Below are 18,680 nucleotides of genomic sequence, written 5' to 3' on the forward strand. Positions count from 1 at the left end.
ACCAATCAGCTGGGCTGGAGGTGGGCCGACTGAATTTGGACGTCGCACGGCGTCAGGCGGTGACGTCATCACGCAACGGCATGCCGGGCGGTGATGTCATCGCGCAACGCCACGCCCGGCAGTGACTTAATTGCGCAACGCCACGCGCTAGGCGTACGCCATCAAGATGCTGCATATGGCATCAAGACGCTGCGTACAACGTCGAGACGCTGCTTACGCCAGTCGAGGCGCTGCGTATGGCCTCAATGCGGGCGGACAGGCCGTTGTCGCGCGGGATATTCGGACAGTGTAAAATATTTGGAGCCCCGCGTGATGTCGGGACCAGCCCCGCACAACTCCATACGCCTCCGGCGATTGAAGTGGGACCGGCCCAGCGAGGCCGTATGCCTAAAAGCGGCCATGTTTGGTCGCGCTAGACGCATGCTATCGCATGCTGGTGGGTCAGGCCCTTAAACTCCTTCTGACACAGCCTGAATTTATAGAGCATGGGATCATTGGTGTTTTGCAGAATTTATTTTACTTCTGAAATGCCCAAGTTTGCACTTTAGAGATAGAGCACGGAAACAAGCCCTTCAGCCCACCGAGTGTGCGCCAACCAGCCATCACCCCGTACAATAACACTATGTACATGCTAGGGACAATTTACAATTTACAGAAGCCAATTAACCTTTTTGGGATGTGGAATGAAACCAGAGCACCAGGAGAAAACAGGGAGAACGTACCAACTCTGTACAGACAGCATCCAGAGTCAGGATCGAACCTGGATCTCGAACCTGGATCTCGAACGCTACAAGGCAGCATCTCTACCACTGTGCCACTGTGCAGCCCAAAAAGCACCAAGAGATCACACCAAAATTGGTGGTATAGTAGACAGTGAAGATGGTCGTTTAAGGTTGCAACAAGATATTGATCAGCTGGGATTGTGGACAAACGAAAAGGAGATGCAATTTAATCAGACAGGAGCAAAATTATGCATTTTAGGAAGTTCCCAATAAGTGGCAATACAGGTAGACAGGGTGGTGAAGAAAAGGTATGGCAAACTTGCTTTTATTGATTGCAAGAGCTTTGTTGTACAAAACAATGGTTAGGCTGCACTTGGAGTTTCGTGAGCCATTCTGCTCATTACACAACAGAAAAATAGTGGTTAGCCTTGGGAGGGTGTAGAAAGATTCACAAGCATGTTGCCGGTGTTGGAGGGCTTGAGTTATTATGAGAGATTGGACAGGCTTGATTTTTCTGGAGAGAATGAGGCTAAGAGGTGACATGATAGAGGTATATAAAATCATGAGAGGTATAGATATGGTAGATAGGCAGAGTCTGAATGTAGGGGCGACTAAGAGGCTTGCAGTGTAGCTGCTGCTGGCGCCGACAATGGCGGCCACGGTGTACTGCTCCTTGCTGTTTTGTATGTGTTTGTTCGTTTGTGTCGTCTGTGAATACCCTACAAAGATTACTTTCACGAGAGAAGTACTCATAAACATCGGACATACGGTACCTCCAAACATCGTTCCGGATTTCTCTACTCTTTGAATCACTTCCCTCTGGAAGGCGAATCCGGACTGTCAAAGCTGCCACAGCCAGACATAAAAACAGCTTTTATCCACGAGGAGTTGCTCTACTCAACAACCAAAAATCTGTAGCCTCCCTTTGATCTGGTATTTTGTTGGTTCACATGCTTGATCAATGGTGTTTTATCATTAATGTTTTATTATTATTAATGTTTAGTGATTTCTGAGTCATTCGTAACTGTCACTGTATGTCATGTTTTACTTGTGGGCGGAGCACCAAGGCAAATTCCTTGTATGTGAATACTTGGCCAATAAACTTACTTACTTACTTAAACTTGCTTACTTAAAGCTAGAGGGCATTGGTTTAAGGTGAGAGGGAAGACGGTTAAAGGGGATCTCTCACAACATCAGGAACAATAACTACATTTAAAAGACAAAAGTGCTGGAGTAACGCAATAGGTCAGGTAGCATCTCTAGAGAACATGGATAGGTGACATTTTGGGTTGAGACTCTTCTTCAGACCACCTTAAGGCCAGTTCGCTACCACGCTTAGTCCTGCCTATACCCTTTTCCAGTTTTCTTCCTCCCCCACACAGTCAGTCTGAACAAGGCTCTTGATGCAAAACATCACCTATCCATGTTTTCTAAAGATGCTGCCTGACCTGCTGTGTTGCTCCTGCAGTTTGTGCCCTTTTGTGTATTAGAAAACATAGAAAATAGGTGCAGGAGGAGGCTATTCGGTCCTTCGAGCCAGCACTGCCATTCATTGTGATCATGGCTGATCATCCCCAATCAATAACCAGTGCCTGCCTTCTTCCCATATCCCTTGGTTCCACTAGCCCCTCGAGCTCTATCTAACTCTCTCTTAAATCCATCCAATGATTTGGCCTCCACTGCCCTCTGTGGCAGGGAATTCCACAAATTCATAACTCTCTGGGTGAAAACATTTTTTTCTCACCTCAGTCTTAAATGGCCTCCCCTTTATTCTAAGACTGTGGCCCCTGGTTCTGGACTCGCCCAACATCGGGAACATTTTTCCAGCATCTAGCTTGTCCATTCCTTTTATAATTTTATATGTTTCTATAAGATATCCCCTCATCCTTCTAAACTTCAGTGAATACAAGCCTAGTCTTTTCAATCTTTCCTCATATGACAGTCCCGCCATCCCAGGGATCAATCTCGTGAACCTACGCTGCACTGCCTCAATCACAAGGATGTCCTTCCTCAAATGAGGAGACCAAAACTGTACACAATATTCCAGATGTGGTCTCACCAGCATCTGCAGCTCCTTGTTTCAGCATTTAAGAGGCAACAGGCTCTCTAAACGAGCAAGGCATGGAGGAATGTAGCAGAGATATGGTGGGCTGAAGGGTCTATTTTCTATGCTGTCTGATGTTGTGATACATTGCTGGACTCGAATTATTCAGCCCGTGATGTCCTTGTCAACCACAATGCTAATTTAAACTGCGCACCATAACCCCCAATTATGGGCCTGTTTGTGTCTGTCTGACAGCCTCTGAAACATTGCCTTTGCATCTGCTTCCACCACTTCCTCCATGCAGAGTGTTCCTGGCACCTACCACTCTCTATATTTAAAAAAACCACTGACTCATAAATCTCCTTTGAACTTCCGCCTTTCACCTTAAACTCATGACGTCTAAATGGTTGACATTTCCACCCTGAAGAAGAGGCTCCAACTATTTACCCAATTTACGCCTTGAATAATTCTTATAAACTTCTATCAAGTCTCCCCTCGGCCTCCGATGCCCTTGAGAACATGATCCAAGTGTGTCCCACCTCTCCGTACAGCCCGTACTCTCTAATCCATGCAACATCCTGGTGAACATCTTCTGCAACTTCCCCAAAGCCTCCACATCCTTCCTGTAATGGGACGACCAGAATAGTACCCAGTACTCCAACTGCGACTAAATCAAATTTTTTTTTACAGCAGAAACACAATTTCCCGACATTTATACTCAGCACCCTTTAGTTTAGTTTAGTTTAGAGATACAGTGCGGAAACAGGCCCTTCGGCTCTCCGGATCCGCGCCAACCAGCGATCCCCGCACATTAACACTAAACTACACCCACAGGGGACAATTTGTACATTTACCAAGCCAATTAACCTAAAACCCTGTACGTCTTTGGAATGTGGGAGGAAACCGAAGATCTCGGAGAAAACCCACGCAGGTCACGGGGAGAACGTACAAACTCCATAAAGACAGCACCGATAAATCGGACCTGGGTCTCCGGCACTGCATTCGCTTTAATGCCCCTGTCCCACTTAGGAAACCTGAACGGAAACCTCTGGAGACTTTGCGCCCCGCCCAAGGTTTCCGTGCGGTTCCCGGAGGTTGCAGGTGGTTGCCGGTGGTTGCAGGTAGTAGAAGCAGGTAGGGAGACTGACAAAAACCTCCGGGAACCACACGGAAACCTTGGGTGGGGCGCAAAGTTTCCAGAGGTTTCCGTTCAGGATTCCTAAGTGGGACAGGGGCATAAGGCAGCGACTCTACCGCTGCGCCAGCGTGACTGCCCTGACCCAGCGTAGAGTTGCTGCCTTACAGCGAATGCAGCGCCGGAGACCCAGGTTCGATTTATCGATGCTATCTTTATGGAGTTTGTACGTTCTCCCCGTGACCTGCGTGGGTTTTCTCCGAGATCTTCGGTTTCCTACAACATTCCATCGGGAAATCGCTGCTGTAAAAAAAAATAAAATTGGTTTCGCCGCAGTTGGAGTACTGGGTACTATTCTGGTCGTCGTATTACAGGAAGGATGTGGAGGCTTTGGGGAAGTTGCAGATGTTCACCAGGATGTTGCATGGATTAGAAAGTATGAGCTGTACAGAGAGGTGGGACACACATGGATCATAGAAACATAGAAAATAGGTGCAGGAGTAGGCCATTCGGCCCTTCGAGCCTGCACCGCCATTCAATATGATCATGGCTGATCATCCAACTCAGTATCCTGTACCTGCCTTCTCTCCATACCACCTGATCCTTTTAGCCTCAAGGGCCACATGTAACTCCCTCTTAAATATAGCCCATGAACTGGCCTCAACTACCTTCTGTGGCAGAGAGTTCCAGAGACTCACCACTCTCTGCGTGAAAAATGTTTTTCTCATCTCGGTCCTAAAGGATTTCCCCTTTATCCTTAAACTGTGACCCCTTGTCCTGGACTTCCCCAACATCGGGAAAAATCTTCCTGCATCTAGCTTATCCAACCCCCCAAGAATTTTGTAAGTTTCTATAAGATCCCCCCTCAATCTTCTAAATACTGGCCAGTACAAGCCGAGTCTATCCAGTCTTTCTTCATATGAAAGTCCTGACATCCCAGGAATCAGTCTGGCGAACCTTCTCTGTGCTCCCTCTAAGGCAAGAATGTCTTTACTCAGATTTGGAGGCCAAAACTGTACACAATACTCCAGGTGTGGTCTCACCAATACCCTGGACAACTGCAGTAGAACCTCCCTGCTCCTATACTCAAATCCTTTTGCTATGAATGCTAACATACCATTCGCTTTTTTCACTGCCTGCTGCACCTGCATGTCTACTTTCAATGACTGGTGTACCATGACACCCAGGTCTCGTTGCATCTCCCCTTTTCCTAATCGGCCACCATTTAGATAATAGTCTACTTTCCTCTTTTTGCCACCAAAGTGGATAACCTCACATTTATCCACATTATACTGCATCTGTCATGCATTTGCCCACTCACCCAGCCCAGGATCATTTTCTCAAGAGCATTGGAGGCTGAGGGGAGACCCCTACTATAGATGAAGTTCTCACTAGGGTCTCTTCAATACCCCGTAACACTGCTCTCTCTCCCCATCCCCCCCCCCCCCCCCACTCGCAACAAGGGCAGAGTCCCCCTAGTCCTCACCTTTCACCCCACTAGCCGTCACATACAACAAATAGTCCTCCGTCATTTCCGCCACCTCCAACGTGACCCCACCACTCGCCACATCTTCCCATCTCCCCCCATGTCTGCTTTCCGCAAAGACCGCTCCCTCCATAACACCCTTGTCAATTCTTCCCTTCCCTCCCATACCACCCCCTCCCCGGGCACTTTCCCTTGCAACCGCAAGAGATGCTACACTTGTCGCTTTACCTCCCCCCTCGACTCCATTCAAGGACCCAAGCAGTCGTTCCAGATGCCACAGAGGTTCACCTGCACCTCCTCCAACCTGATCTATTGCATCCGCTGCTCTAGATGTCAGCTGATCTACATCGGTGAGACCAAGCGGAGGCTTGCCGATCGTTTTGCCCAACACCTCCGCTCGGTCAGCATTAACCAACCTGATCTCCCTGTGGCTCAGCACTTTAACTTCCCCCCCCCCCATTCTGAATCCGACCTTTCTGTCCTGGGCCTCCTCCATGGCCAGAGTGAACACCACCGGAAATTGGAGGTGTAGCACCTCATATTCCGCTTGGGCAGTCTGCACCCTAGCGGCATAAAAATTGACTTCTCCAATTTCTGGTAGCCCTTGCTGTCTCCTCCCCTTCACAGCTCTCCCTCAGCCCTCTGGCTCCTCCTCTTCCTTTCTCCTTTCTTCTCCCCGCCCTCCCCACCCTACATCAGTCTGAAGAAGGGTTTCGGCCCGAAACTTTGCCTATTTCCTTCGCTCTATAGATGCTGCTGCACCCGCTGTGTTTCTCCAGCACTTTTGTCTAGCACGCATGAAAGATTGACTGTCCATTTCCCTACACAGACGCTGCCTGATCGGCTGAATTCCTCAAGACTATTTGTTGTTCCACATTCCAGCATCTGCTGTCCCTTGTGTCACAATTTTACAACTCCAATGCCGTATGTCTCCTTTATCACTTTATGTGCTTGTGTTGTCACTTTCAGAGAGTCATACCGCACCCAAATAAGCCCTTTGGCCCAACTCATCCACACCCATCTAAGCTAGTCCCACTTCCTCATAACAAAAAAAAGGCACCAAGTGCTTGAGTAATTTCAGAAGAAGGGTCCTGACCTGATATGATTAATGCCTTAATATTCCGAGTCAGCCTACCATGAAGGACCTTGCCAAAACCCTTACAAAAATCAATGTGTACGGCATCCAGCTGATTACATGCATCAATCATCTTCATCACCTCTTGTAAAATGTCAAGGCACGATCTCCCCCACACAAAGTCATGATGACTCGCCCTAATAATTCTCTGCTTTTCTAAATGCCCAGGCTGTTGCAGGAAGAGGGGTGCAAATGTGTAGAGAGTCAAGGAATGGGGTGGTAGTGATCAGTGGGTTAGATGAGTTGGGGTGGACCTTCAGCAGCCCCTGAAGGTCGTAGTGTTATTGGTATTCTGCAGCAAAGACATCCTGGCATGATAGAAACATAGAAACATAGAAAATAGGTGCAGGAGTAGGCCATTCGGCCCTTCGAGCCTGCACCGCCATTCAATATGATCATGGCTGATCATCCAACTCAGTATCTTGTACCTGCCTTCTCTCCATACCCCCTGATCCCTTTAGCTACAAGGGCCACATCTAACTCCCTCTTAAATATAGCCAATGAACTGGCCTCAACTACCTTCTGTGGCAGAGAATTCCAGAGATTCACCACTCTCTGTGTGAAAAATGTTTTCCTCATCTCGGTCCTAAAAGATTTCCCCCTTATCCTTAAACTGTGACCCCTTGTCCTGGACTTCCCCAACATCGGGAACAATCTTCCTGCATCTAGCCTGTCCAACCCCTTAAGAATTTTGTAAGTTTCTATAAGATCCCCCCCCCCCCTCAATCTTCTAAATTCTAGCGAGTACAAGCCGAGTCTATCCAGTCTTTCTTCATATGAAAGTCCTGACATCCCAGGAATCAGTCTGGTGAACCTTCTCCATACTCCCTGTACACCTTGACGTGATCCATGCAGTGTCCACAATTTCCAATATAATTTCTCCACTGAAATTGAACGGTGTAACATAGAAAATCACAATAGCACATGATCCCTTTTCCAGGCATAATTGTGTAGTGACAGAATATAGTGGTTATGAATCCCGGTTTCTGCTATGCTAGGGGTGGCACCGTGGTGTATCAAGTAGAGTTGCCGCCTTACAGCTCCAGAGACCCAGGTTCAATGCTGACTTCGGATGTTAACTATGTGTAGTGCACGTTCTCCCCGTGACTCCCTGGGTTTCTTCCGAATACTCCGATTTCAACCCCACATCCCAAAGACGTGTGAGTTGGTAAGTTAGAGAGTCATAGAGTGATGGTGTTGAAACAGGCCCTTCGGCCCATCTTGCCCACACTGGCCAACATGTCCCAGCTACACTAGTCCCACCTGCCTGCGCTTGGTCCATATGCCTCCAAACATGTCCTATCCATGTACCTGCCTAACTGTTTCTTAAACATTGGGATAGTTCCAGCCTCAACTACCTCCTCTGGCAGCTTGTTCCATACACCCACCACCCTTTGTGTGAAAAGCTTACCCCTCAGATTCCTATTAAATCTTTTCCGCTTCACCTTGAACCCATGTCCTCTGATTCTCGATTCACCCGAGTGATTCTGTCCATTTACCCGATCTATTCCTCTCATGATTTTACACACCTCCATAAGATCACCCCTCATTCTCCTGCGCTCCAAGGAATCGAGTCTAGCCTACAACCTCTCCCTACAGCTTACACCCTCTAGTCCTGGCAACATCCTCGTAAAAGTTAATTGGCCTCTGTAAATTGCCCCCAGTGTACAAGTGAGTGATAAAATCAGGGCAAATTGACGGAATGGAAAGAATAAAGTGGGATTAGTGTAGTGAGGATTAGTTTAAAGGGGTGTTTGATAGTATGGATTTGGTGCACTGAAGGTCCTGTTTCCATGCTATATATCTCAATGACTATATAATCCTCAAACTGCTGATGATAGGTCACAGTTCTGAAATACTAACCCTGTTTCTCTTTCGAAAGATTCTTCCTGATTTAGTTTAATTTTCGAGGAAACAGGCCTTTTGGTCCACCTGGTCCACGCCGACCAGTGATCCCTGTACACTAGCACTAGCCTACACACTAGCACCAATTTACAATCTGTACCGAAGCCAATTAACCTATAAATCTGTACGTCTGGAGCGTGGGAGGAAACTGGAGCACCCGGGGAAAATCCACGCAGTCACGGGGAGAACGTACAAACTCTGTACAGACAACACCTGTAGTCAGGATCGAACCTGTGTTTCTGGCGCTGTAAGGCAGCAACTCTACCGCTGCGCCACCAAGCCGCACCTATTTTTTGAGTATTTCTATGTTATTCTGTTTTTAAAACCAGCACCCACTGTATTGTGCTTTCTACTTATTCTCCTGTCCTGGTGATTGAATAATTTCTGTTTTGTGACAATGGCCTATTAGCCTTTACAGTAACAAACTGTCTTAATTTTCTCATGCCCAGGAGTTTGTAGAGAAATGGTGGACAAAACTGTACAAAAACTGCCTTGTGATACATTCTCCTTTCCCACTTCGAGGCCACATTGAATGTGGTTCCTTGGTATGGTGGAGTCCTCTGGGTTATGAGCTTTTCCATGGCCATGCTACTGTATGTATGTAGCCAAATGAGCAGATAGTGTTTTCCTTCACTTTAACATCATATAACCATATAACAATTACAGCACGGAAACAGGCCATCTCGGCCCTACAAGTCCGTGCCGAACACTTATTGTCCCCTAGTCCTATCTACCTGCACTCAGACCATAACCCTCCATTCCTTTCCCATCCATATAACTATCCAATTTATTTTTAAATGATAATATCGAACCTGCCTCCACCACTTCCACTGGAAGATCATTCCACACAGCTACCACTCTCTGAGTAAAGATGTTCCCCCTCATGTTATCCCTAAACTTCTGTCCCTTAATTCTGAAGTCATGTCCTCGTGTTTGAATCTTCCCTACTCTCAATGGGAAAAGCTTATCCACGTCAACTCTGTCTATCCCTCTCATCATTTTAAAGACCTCTATCAAGTTCCCCCTTAACCTTGTGCGCTCCAAAGAATAAAGACCTAACTTATTCAACCTTTCTTTGTAACTTAGTTGCTGAAACCCAGGCAACATTCTAGTAAATCTCCTCTGTACTCTCTCTATTTTGTTGACATCCTTCCTATAATTGGGCGACTAAAATTGTACACCATACTCCAGAATTGGTCTCACCAATGCCTTGTACAATTTTAACATTACATCCCAACTTCTATACTCAATGCTCTGATTTAGAAAGGCTAGCATACCAAAAGCTTTCTTTTCCACCCTATCTACATGAGATTCCACCTACAGGGAACTATGCACAGTTATTCCTAGATCCCTCTGTTCAACTGCATTCCTCAATTCGCTACCATTTACCATGTACGTCCTATTTTGATTTGTCCTACCAAGATGTAGCACCTCACACTTATCAGCATTAAACTCCATCTGCCATCTTTCAGCCCATTCTTTCAAATGGCCTAAATCTCTCTGTAGACTTTGGAAACCTACTTCATTATCCACAACACCACCTATCTTAGTATCATCTGCATACTTACTAATCCAATTTACCACACCATCATCCAGATCATTGATGTACATGACAAACAACAGTGGACCCCACACATATCCCTGAGGCACCCCACTAGTCACCTGCCTCCAACCTGACAAACAGCCATCCACCATTACTCTCTGGCATCTCCCATTCAGCCACTGTTGAATCCATCTTGCTACTCCTGCATTAATACCCAACAATTGAACCTTCTTAACCAACCTTCCATGAGGAACCTTGTCAAAGGCCTTACTAAAGTCCATATAGACAACATCCACTGCTTTACCCTCATCAATTTCCCTAGTAACCTCTTCAAAAAATTCAAGAAGATTAGTCAAACATGACCTTCCAGGCACAAATCCATGTTGACTGTTCCTAATCAGACCCTGTTTATCCAGATGCTTATATATATATTATCTCTAAGTATCTTTCCATTAATTTGCCCACCACTGAAGTCAAACTAACAGGTCTATAATTGCTAGGTTTACTCTTAGACCCCTTTTTAAACAATGGAACAACATGCGCAGTACGCCAATCCTCGGGCACTATTCCCGTTTCTAATGACATTTGAAATATTTCTGTCATAGCCCCTGCTATTTCTACACTAACTTCCCTCAATGTCTTAGGGAATATCCTGTCAGGACCTGGACACTTACCCACTTTTATATTTTTCAAAAGTGTCAGTACTACTTTTTCTTTGAATCTCATAGTATCCATAGCTACTCTACTTGTTTCCCTTACCTCACATAATTCAATATCCTTCTCCTTGGTGAATACCGAAGAAAAGAAATTGTTCAATATCTCCCCCATTTATTTTGGCTCTGCAGATAGCTGTCCACTCTGTCTCTCTAATGGACCAATTTTATCCCTCGTTATCCTTTTGCTATTAATAGAGCTGTAGAAACCCTTTGGATTTACTTTCACCTTACTTGCCAAAGCAACCTCATATCTTCTTTTAGCTTTTCTAATTTATTTCTTAAGATTCTTTTTACATTCTTTATACTCCTCAAGCACCGAATTTACTCCATGCTGCCTATAATTATTGTAGATCTCTTTCTTTTTCCAAACCAAGTGTCCAATTTCCCTTGAAAACCATGGCTCTTTCCAATATTTACTATTTCCTTTCAACCGAACAGGGACATAAAGATTCTGTACTCTTAAAATTTCCCCTTTAAATGACCTCCATTTCTCTTCTACATCCTTCCCATAAAACAAAATGTCCCAATTCACTCCTTTTAAATCCTTTCGCATCTCATCAAAGTTAGCCTTTCTCCAATCAAAAATCTCAACCCTAGGTCCAGTTCTGACCCTCTCCATAATTATAGTGAAACTAATGGTATTGTGATCACTGGACCCGAAGTGCTCCCCAACGCATACCTCCGCCACCTGACCTGTCTCATTTCCTAACAGGAGGTCCAGCACTGCCCCTTCTCTAGTAGGTACCTCTATGTATTGCTGCAAAAAACTATCCTGCACACATTTTACAAACTCCAAACCATCCAGCCCATTTACAGAATGTGTTTCCCAGTCTATGTGTGGAAAATTGAAATCTCCCACAATCACTACCTTGTGTTTACTACTAATATCTGCTATCTCCTTACATATTTGCTCTTCCAATTCTCGCTCCCCATTTGGCGGTCTATAATACACCCCTATAAGTGTTGCTACCCCTTTCCCATTTCTCAGTTCCACCCAAATAGCCTCCCTAGACAAGCCCTCTAATCTATCCTGCCAAAGCACTGCTGTAATATCTTCCCTGACAAGCAATGCAACACCTCCACCTCTTGCCCCTCCAATTCTATCACACCTGAAGCAACGAAATCCTGGAATATTTAGTTTCCAATCACAGCCGTCCTGCAACCATGTTTCACTGATCACCACAACATCATACTTCCAGGTGTCAATCCAGGCTCTAAGCTCATCCACCTTTCTCACAATGCTCCTAGCATTAAAATATACACATTTAAGAAACCCACCGCCTCTTATTCTCGGTTTATTTTCTTTTTTTCTTTCTCCTCTAGATTTTGGGTCCGAGTGCTTCCCTTCTCTGCCTCCTGTCTCACACTCTGTCTACTAGTTTTCGCTATTTGAGTCCCTCCCCCCAACCGTTCTAGTTTAAAGTCTCCCCAGTAGCCTTTGCAAATCTCCCCGCCAGGATATTGGTCCCCCTCGGGTTCAAGTGTAGCCCGTCCTTTCTGTACAGGTCATACCTTCCCCAAAAGAAGTCCCAATGATCCAGAAACTTGAATCCCTGCCCACTGCACCAGTCCTTCAGCCACGCATCAAAAATGACCAATTCTGTCCAAACAAAGCATAACCAGTTTTCTAGTCACAACCACCAGGCAGCACGGTGGCACAGCGATAGAGTTGCTGCCTTGCAGCGCCAGAGACTCGGGTTCGAACTTAACTACGGGTGTCGTCTCTACGGAGTAGGTTCGTTTTCACTGTGACCTGCGTGGGATTTCTCCGGGTGCTTCGGTTTCCTCACACACTCTAAAGACGTACAGGTTTGTAGGTTAATTGGCTTTGGTAAAGATTGTAAATTGTGCCTGGTGTGTTGGACAGTACTAATGTATGGGGTGATCGCTGGTCGGCGCGGCTTCCGTGCTATATATCCAAACTAAACTAAACTCTAGTCCGAGTACCAGGAAGAAATTGAAAGGGCATGGTGAAGTATTCTCATCTGTCAACTGAAAAATTATCAATTAATATGTGGCACAAAATTAAAACTAGAATACTAGAAAACTAGTATGTTTTTACGTTAATGACAATTTGAAATATAACACGAGTAGCTATTTTTGCTTAAACTGACTTGACTTGGAGTCAGGGGATATGGGGAGAAGGCAGAAACAGGCTACTGATTGGGGATGATCAGCCATGATCACAGTGAATGGCGGTGCTGGCTCAAAGAGCCGAATGGCCTACTCCTGCACCTATTGTCTATTGTCTATAATGTTATGAAACTACTTAAAGGCTTTAGATTTCTGCTTAATTATCTTGATGTGCAAGCTGCTTATTTTACTTGTGACCTGGACCTTAAGAACTATTAATTAATCAACAGATCCATCTCACAAACATCTTAAAATGTAATACAATACATGTTATACTGGTGAGTGTTTCGGCTCATTCATTAGCTGGAGGGAAAAAAAAAACATTTTGTAATTCGATAAAAACACTAGGAAAGGACATAGCTTTACCAATTTGAAAGTTAAGATAAATTTTACTGATTGGGATTTCCAATTGATCGCAACCATTGGGGACATTTGTTCAATCCTCTGAAATATGAAATCATCAACTAAACCTGAAAGCTACAACTTTGAGACAGGCAGAAGGAGATTGAGGCAAATAGTGCGTTGAAAGGGACAGATAGATCAGCCATGATTGAATGGCAGAATAGACTTGATGGGCCGAATGGCCTAATACTGCTCCAAGAACTTACGTATGAACCTGTGAGTACAGGCAACCTCTGTGTTATGGCCGTTTGGGTTTCAGAAATTCACTCTTACGGAATTTAGAAATCACTACACGGAAATTTGAGATGCAGAATTAAATTTGCTGTCACAGAATTTGTGTATAAAGAAAGTAAATAAACAACAAATGTTATAACATTTAACGCGTGACTTGACACGTGAAGATGACGGCGCTTCAAATTGTGGAAAACCGTGATAAAGCCTGTTTTCTAGGAACAACATCCCCCCCCCCTCCCCCTCCACCCCACCCTTTCAAATGTGGGGGTCACCTGTACCTAAAGTCTCATTAAAAGAACTTCACTGTGGGTTGTCTTGTACTTCACCTGGAGGGGATATTTACAGGTGGTTTTGCGATATTCCATCCAGCGAGACTTGTATGGGCAAGGGGTTGGTAAGTGGCAAGTATTATTCAACCACAAAAGTGCCAGGTAATGACTATCCCCAACATGAAGGAGCTTGACTACCTACCATTGACATTTAATGGAATTACGATCACTAAGTTCTCCACTATTAATATCCTGGAAGGTGGACATAAATGCTGGAGAAACTCAACGGGTGAGGCAGCTTCTATGGAGCGAAGGAATAGGTGACGTTTCGGGTCGAGACCCTTCTTCAGACTTCGACCCGAAACGTCACCTATTCCTTCGCTCCATAAATGCTGCCTCACCCGCTGAGTTTCTCCAGCATTTTTGTCTACCTTTGATTTTTCCAGCATCAGCAGTTCTTTCTTAAACATTAATATCCTGGAGGTCACCATCAACCGGAAACTCAACTGTACAAATACAATGGCTACAAAAAATGATATCCAGCAACAAGTGACTCACCTCCAAAGCTCTTCCAGGATCTACAAGGCAAGCCTGGACCATTATGGGTATTCTTCCATGGCCTTAATGAATGTAGGCCCAACAAGTCTCAAGGAAATCAATACCATACAGGATAAAGACGGCCACTTAAATGGCATATCTACTCCTGGCTCACAACCACTCTCATGTGTCCAATCTACAAAATGCACCACAACTACTTAGTTATGCTTGACACAATGTGCTGGAGTAACTCAGCGGGCCAGGTACAATCTGTGGGGAAAAAGGATAGGCGATTGTTTTGGGTCGGAACCCTTCTCCAGACTGTAGAAGAATGCTGCCTGACCCGCTGAGTTACTCCAGCACTTTGTGTCTATCTTCTGTATAAACCAGCATTTGCAGTTCCTTCCTACACATACTGCTAAACCACTCCCACAGCAGTTCCCAATCCCACCACCTCTGCCGAGAAGTACAAAAGCCTCACGTGCAGTGAAATATTGCTTGTACATTTCCCCCCATGTGCACATTACTAGTGGGGTACCGCAAGGCTCAGTGCTGGGACCCCAGCTATTTACAATATATATTAATGATTTGGATGAGTGAATTGAATGCAACATCTCCAGGTTTGCGGATGACACGAAGTTGGGGGGCAGTGTTAGCTGTGAGGAGGATGCTAGGAGGCTGCAGGGTGACTTGGATAGGCTGGGTGAGTGGGCAAATGCATGGCAGATGCAGTATAATGTGGATAAATGTGAGGTTATCCACTTTGGTGGCAAAAACAGGAAAATAGACTATTATCTGAATGGTGGCTGATTAGGAAAAGGGGAGATGCAACGAGACCTGGGTGTCATAGTACACCAGTCATTGAAAGTAGGCATGCAGGTGCAGCAGGCAGTGAAGAAAGCGAATGGTATGTTAGCATTCATAGCAAAAGGATTTGAGTATAGGAGCAGGGAGGTTCTACTGCAGTTGTACAGGGTCTTGGTGAGACCACACCTGGAGTATTGCGTACAGTTTTGGTCTCCTAATCTGAGGAAAAACATTCTTGCCATAGAGGGAGTACAGAGAAGGTTCACCAGACTGATTCCTGGGATGTCAGGACTTTCATATGAAGAAAGACTGGATAGACTCGGCTTATACTCGCTAGAATTTAGAAGATTGAGGGGGGATCTTATAGAAACCTACAAAATTCTTAAGGGGTTGGACAGGCTAGATGCAGGAAGATTGTTCCCGATGTTGGGGAAGTCCAGAACAAGGGGTCACAGTTTAAGGATAAGGGGGAAATCTTTTAGGACCAAGATGAGAAAAACATTTTTCACACAGAGAGTGGTGAATCTCTGGAATTCTCTGCCACAGAAGGCCAGTTCATTGGCTATATTTAAGAGGGAGTTAGATGTGGCCCTTGTGGCTAAAGGGATCAGGGGATATGGAGAGAAGGCAGATACAGGATACTGAGTTGGATGATCAGCCATGATCATATTGAATGGTGGTGCAGGCTCGAAGGGCCGAATGGCCTACTCCTGCACCTATTTTCTATGTTTCTATGTTTCTATTAACCTGACCAAGAAATATATTTTATTGTCACTGGGTCGAAATACTGGAACTCCTCTCAGAGCTTGGTGGGAGTAACCTTCACCAGAAGGATTGCAACAATTTAATGCAGAGGTTCACGGGGTGGAAGATTGCAACCTTCACGTGGTCCACCCTGTTTCGACGAATGCAATCAACCCGGCATGCACAATCAAATAAGATCAAATAGTACAAGTTGTCCTACAACTTTAGGCTGTGCACGCCATTCGCAAGAAGAAGAAGAAGCAGAGGTTCACCACCACCTTCTCAAGGGCAATGAATACTAACAAAAAATATCTCCATGTCTACAGGCATGTACATATTGTGCTTCTGTTAGATAGGAAAGTCACCTGGAGTTACAACATAACAAATGCTGGAAGTGCTCAGTAGGTCAGGCAGCGTCTGCAGAGAGAGAAACAGAGCTAATGTTTTGGGTCAGTCGTCTTTCATTTCAATTCCGATAGAGGGCCCTCGAACGGCAATATTACTGCTGTACCACAGTTGCTGCCTGACCTGCTAAGCATGTTGTGCATTTTTTGTGCTTTGCCGGCATTGTGATAATGACACTGGTTGGAACTCAGAGCCCAAAAATGCACCTTCTAGATTAAGTGTCTACCTGAATCCTAAACCTCCAGGAATACTCTCCATTATATTGTCTGTGCAGACAATATAATATCAAGCTTTCCAAGAAACATGTTATAACCAAGATCCCAGATGTTATTCTGGCCTACAAATATTTTCAATTGTCTATTTCATTTGTCTTTCTCAGTAGCTTTTCTTACTGAATCAATGTTTTCCTCAAAAATTCCATAAGTCTGCTTGGAATTGTTACTATTGTGAAACTTCGCTGCTGATTTTTAGCCCAGTACATGTTGATGTTATTAAACTGGAAAGGGTGCAGTGAAGATTTACAAGGATGTTGCCGGGACTCGAGGGCCTGAGCTCATAGGGAGAAGTTAGGGAGCGAGCTAGGACTTTATTCCTTGGAGCACAAGAGGATGAAGGGTGATCTCATAGAGTTGTATAAGATCATCAGGGGGATAGGTAGGGTAGATGTACCGAGTTTTTTTTAACTCAGAGTAGGGGAATCAAGAACCAGATGAAATAGGTTCAAGTCGAGATCGATTTTTGGTCATTGGATTTGTCAAGAGCTGTGGGGAACAGGCAATGTATTGAAGTAGAGACCATGATTGCATTAAATTGTCGAGCAGACTACAGAGAGTAGTTGGTCTTCTCCATCTCCTGTTTCTCATAACGTTTTTTAATCAGTCTGGTATAGATACGAAGCTAAATGCACCAAAGTGGGTTCTGCACAAATGCCTTCTAAAATTGACTACCAAACTATTCATTTCGGGAGATAATCATACAGATGAAATAGAATTGTAAGAAGCTCTAGAGTTCTAGAGGACTGTAGAAGCTCCAGAGTACATGAGTTTAAGGTGATGAGGAAAATATTTAATAGGAACCTGAGGGGCAACTTCTTCACACAAAGGGTGGTGGGTGTATGGAACAAGCTGCCGGAGGAGGTAGTGAGGCTGGGACTATCACAAGGGTTGAAAGACATTTTGATGGGTACATGTCTAGGAAAGATTTAGAAGGATATGGGCTAAATGCAGGAAGGTAGGACTAGTGTAGTTTAGACATCTTAGTCGGTGTGGGCTAGTTGGGGCAAAGGGGCGATTTTCTGTGCTGTATGACTCTATGACTCTACATAATGTGTGAAAGCCATTGAGACAAGTGGTTCCTGAAATACTCAGTGACGTGCTGGCCCTGTTGGTCATTACTAAATATTTCTTAATGTGCCGTGCTTATGTCCCAGCAGATTTCATGCATTTGCTCTAATGAATGAATATGAAGAGGAGGAAATATCTCCCACCAACGACACTGATACCCAAACACCAAAGACCCCCAGGAAACTTATTGGCGGTGTGCCACCAGGTGAGTGGTTCTCAGAGCGATTGACCATCAATATAGTGACATATATTTTACCGAAGCATCTTCTATTATATATTTATATCTATCTATATTACTAAAAGTCTGATCTTGACCGCTTTTGGCCCACTGTGCTGCGATTTCCGAGAGAACGCCGCCATCTATGGCCGTCATTTTTGGCCACCTCACTCAGAGCCCCCCTCCACCTTCCTGGACTGGAGGATTTTTCCCATCGATGAGAAATCAGAGATATATTAATGTTTAAAAAGAATTCACCATTCTCTCTGCTGCCCCTGCTGGAGGGAGGGGGAGAGACTATAAAACCAGGAAGTGGTGTGCCTCACTCAGTCTCTACAAGATGGATGAAGCCAAAGGGCTCTGAATAACACTGAACACATGTCTACTCAACTGTGAGTCCCCTTAATGTGGTTTGAAAATGAAAATATGGTTTGTTTGAAGTAAAAAGGCACTGCCTGCAAATGGTTGTTTGGGTGCTTTGGCTTGAAGTTAAAAGGCACCACCTACTGCAAATGGTGGCTTGTGTGCTTTGGCTTGAAGCTAAAAGGCACTATTTACTGCAAATGGTGGCTTGGGTGCTTTGGCGAAGTTAAAAGGCACTACTTACTGCAAATGGTGGCTTGCATGCTTTGGCTTGAAGTTAAAAGGCACTACTTACAGCAAATGTACAGATAAACAGGGTCTGATTAGGAACAGTCAACATGGATTTGTGCCTGGAAGGTCATGTTTGACTAATCTTCTTGAATTTTTTGAAGAGGTTACTCGGGAAATTGATGAGGGTAAAGCCGCGGATGTTGTATATATGGACTTCAGTAAGGCCTTTGACAAGGATCCTCATGGAAGGTTGGTTAAGAAGGTTCAATGGTTGGGTAGTAATGGTGGAGTAGCAAGATGGATTCAACA

At 44.9% G+C, this 18,680-nt stretch overlaps 1 protein-coding gene across 1 annotated transcript in view; it reads left to right on the forward strand.

Moving 5' to 3' along the window:
* The window catches only part of vwa3b (von Willebrand factor A domain containing 3B), a 184,255-nt gene that overhangs the window by 45,145 nt on the left and 120,430 nt on the right, over window positions 1-18,680 (forward strand). The window contains exon 7 of the mRNA XM_033023449.1: window positions 17,650-17,765. Coding sequence (XP_032879340.1) covers window positions 17,650-17,765 — 116 coding nt within the window. The remainder of the gene's footprint in view (window positions 1-17,649; window positions 17,766-18,680) is intronic.

The sequence above is a fragment of the Amblyraja radiata genome, chromosome 6 (assembly GCF_010909765.2).
Source record: "Amblyraja radiata isolate CabotCenter1 chromosome 6, sAmbRad1.1.pri, whole genome shotgun sequence".
Classification (NCBI taxonomy): Eukaryota; Metazoa; Chordata; class Chondrichthyes; order Rajiformes; family Rajidae; genus Amblyraja; species Amblyraja radiata.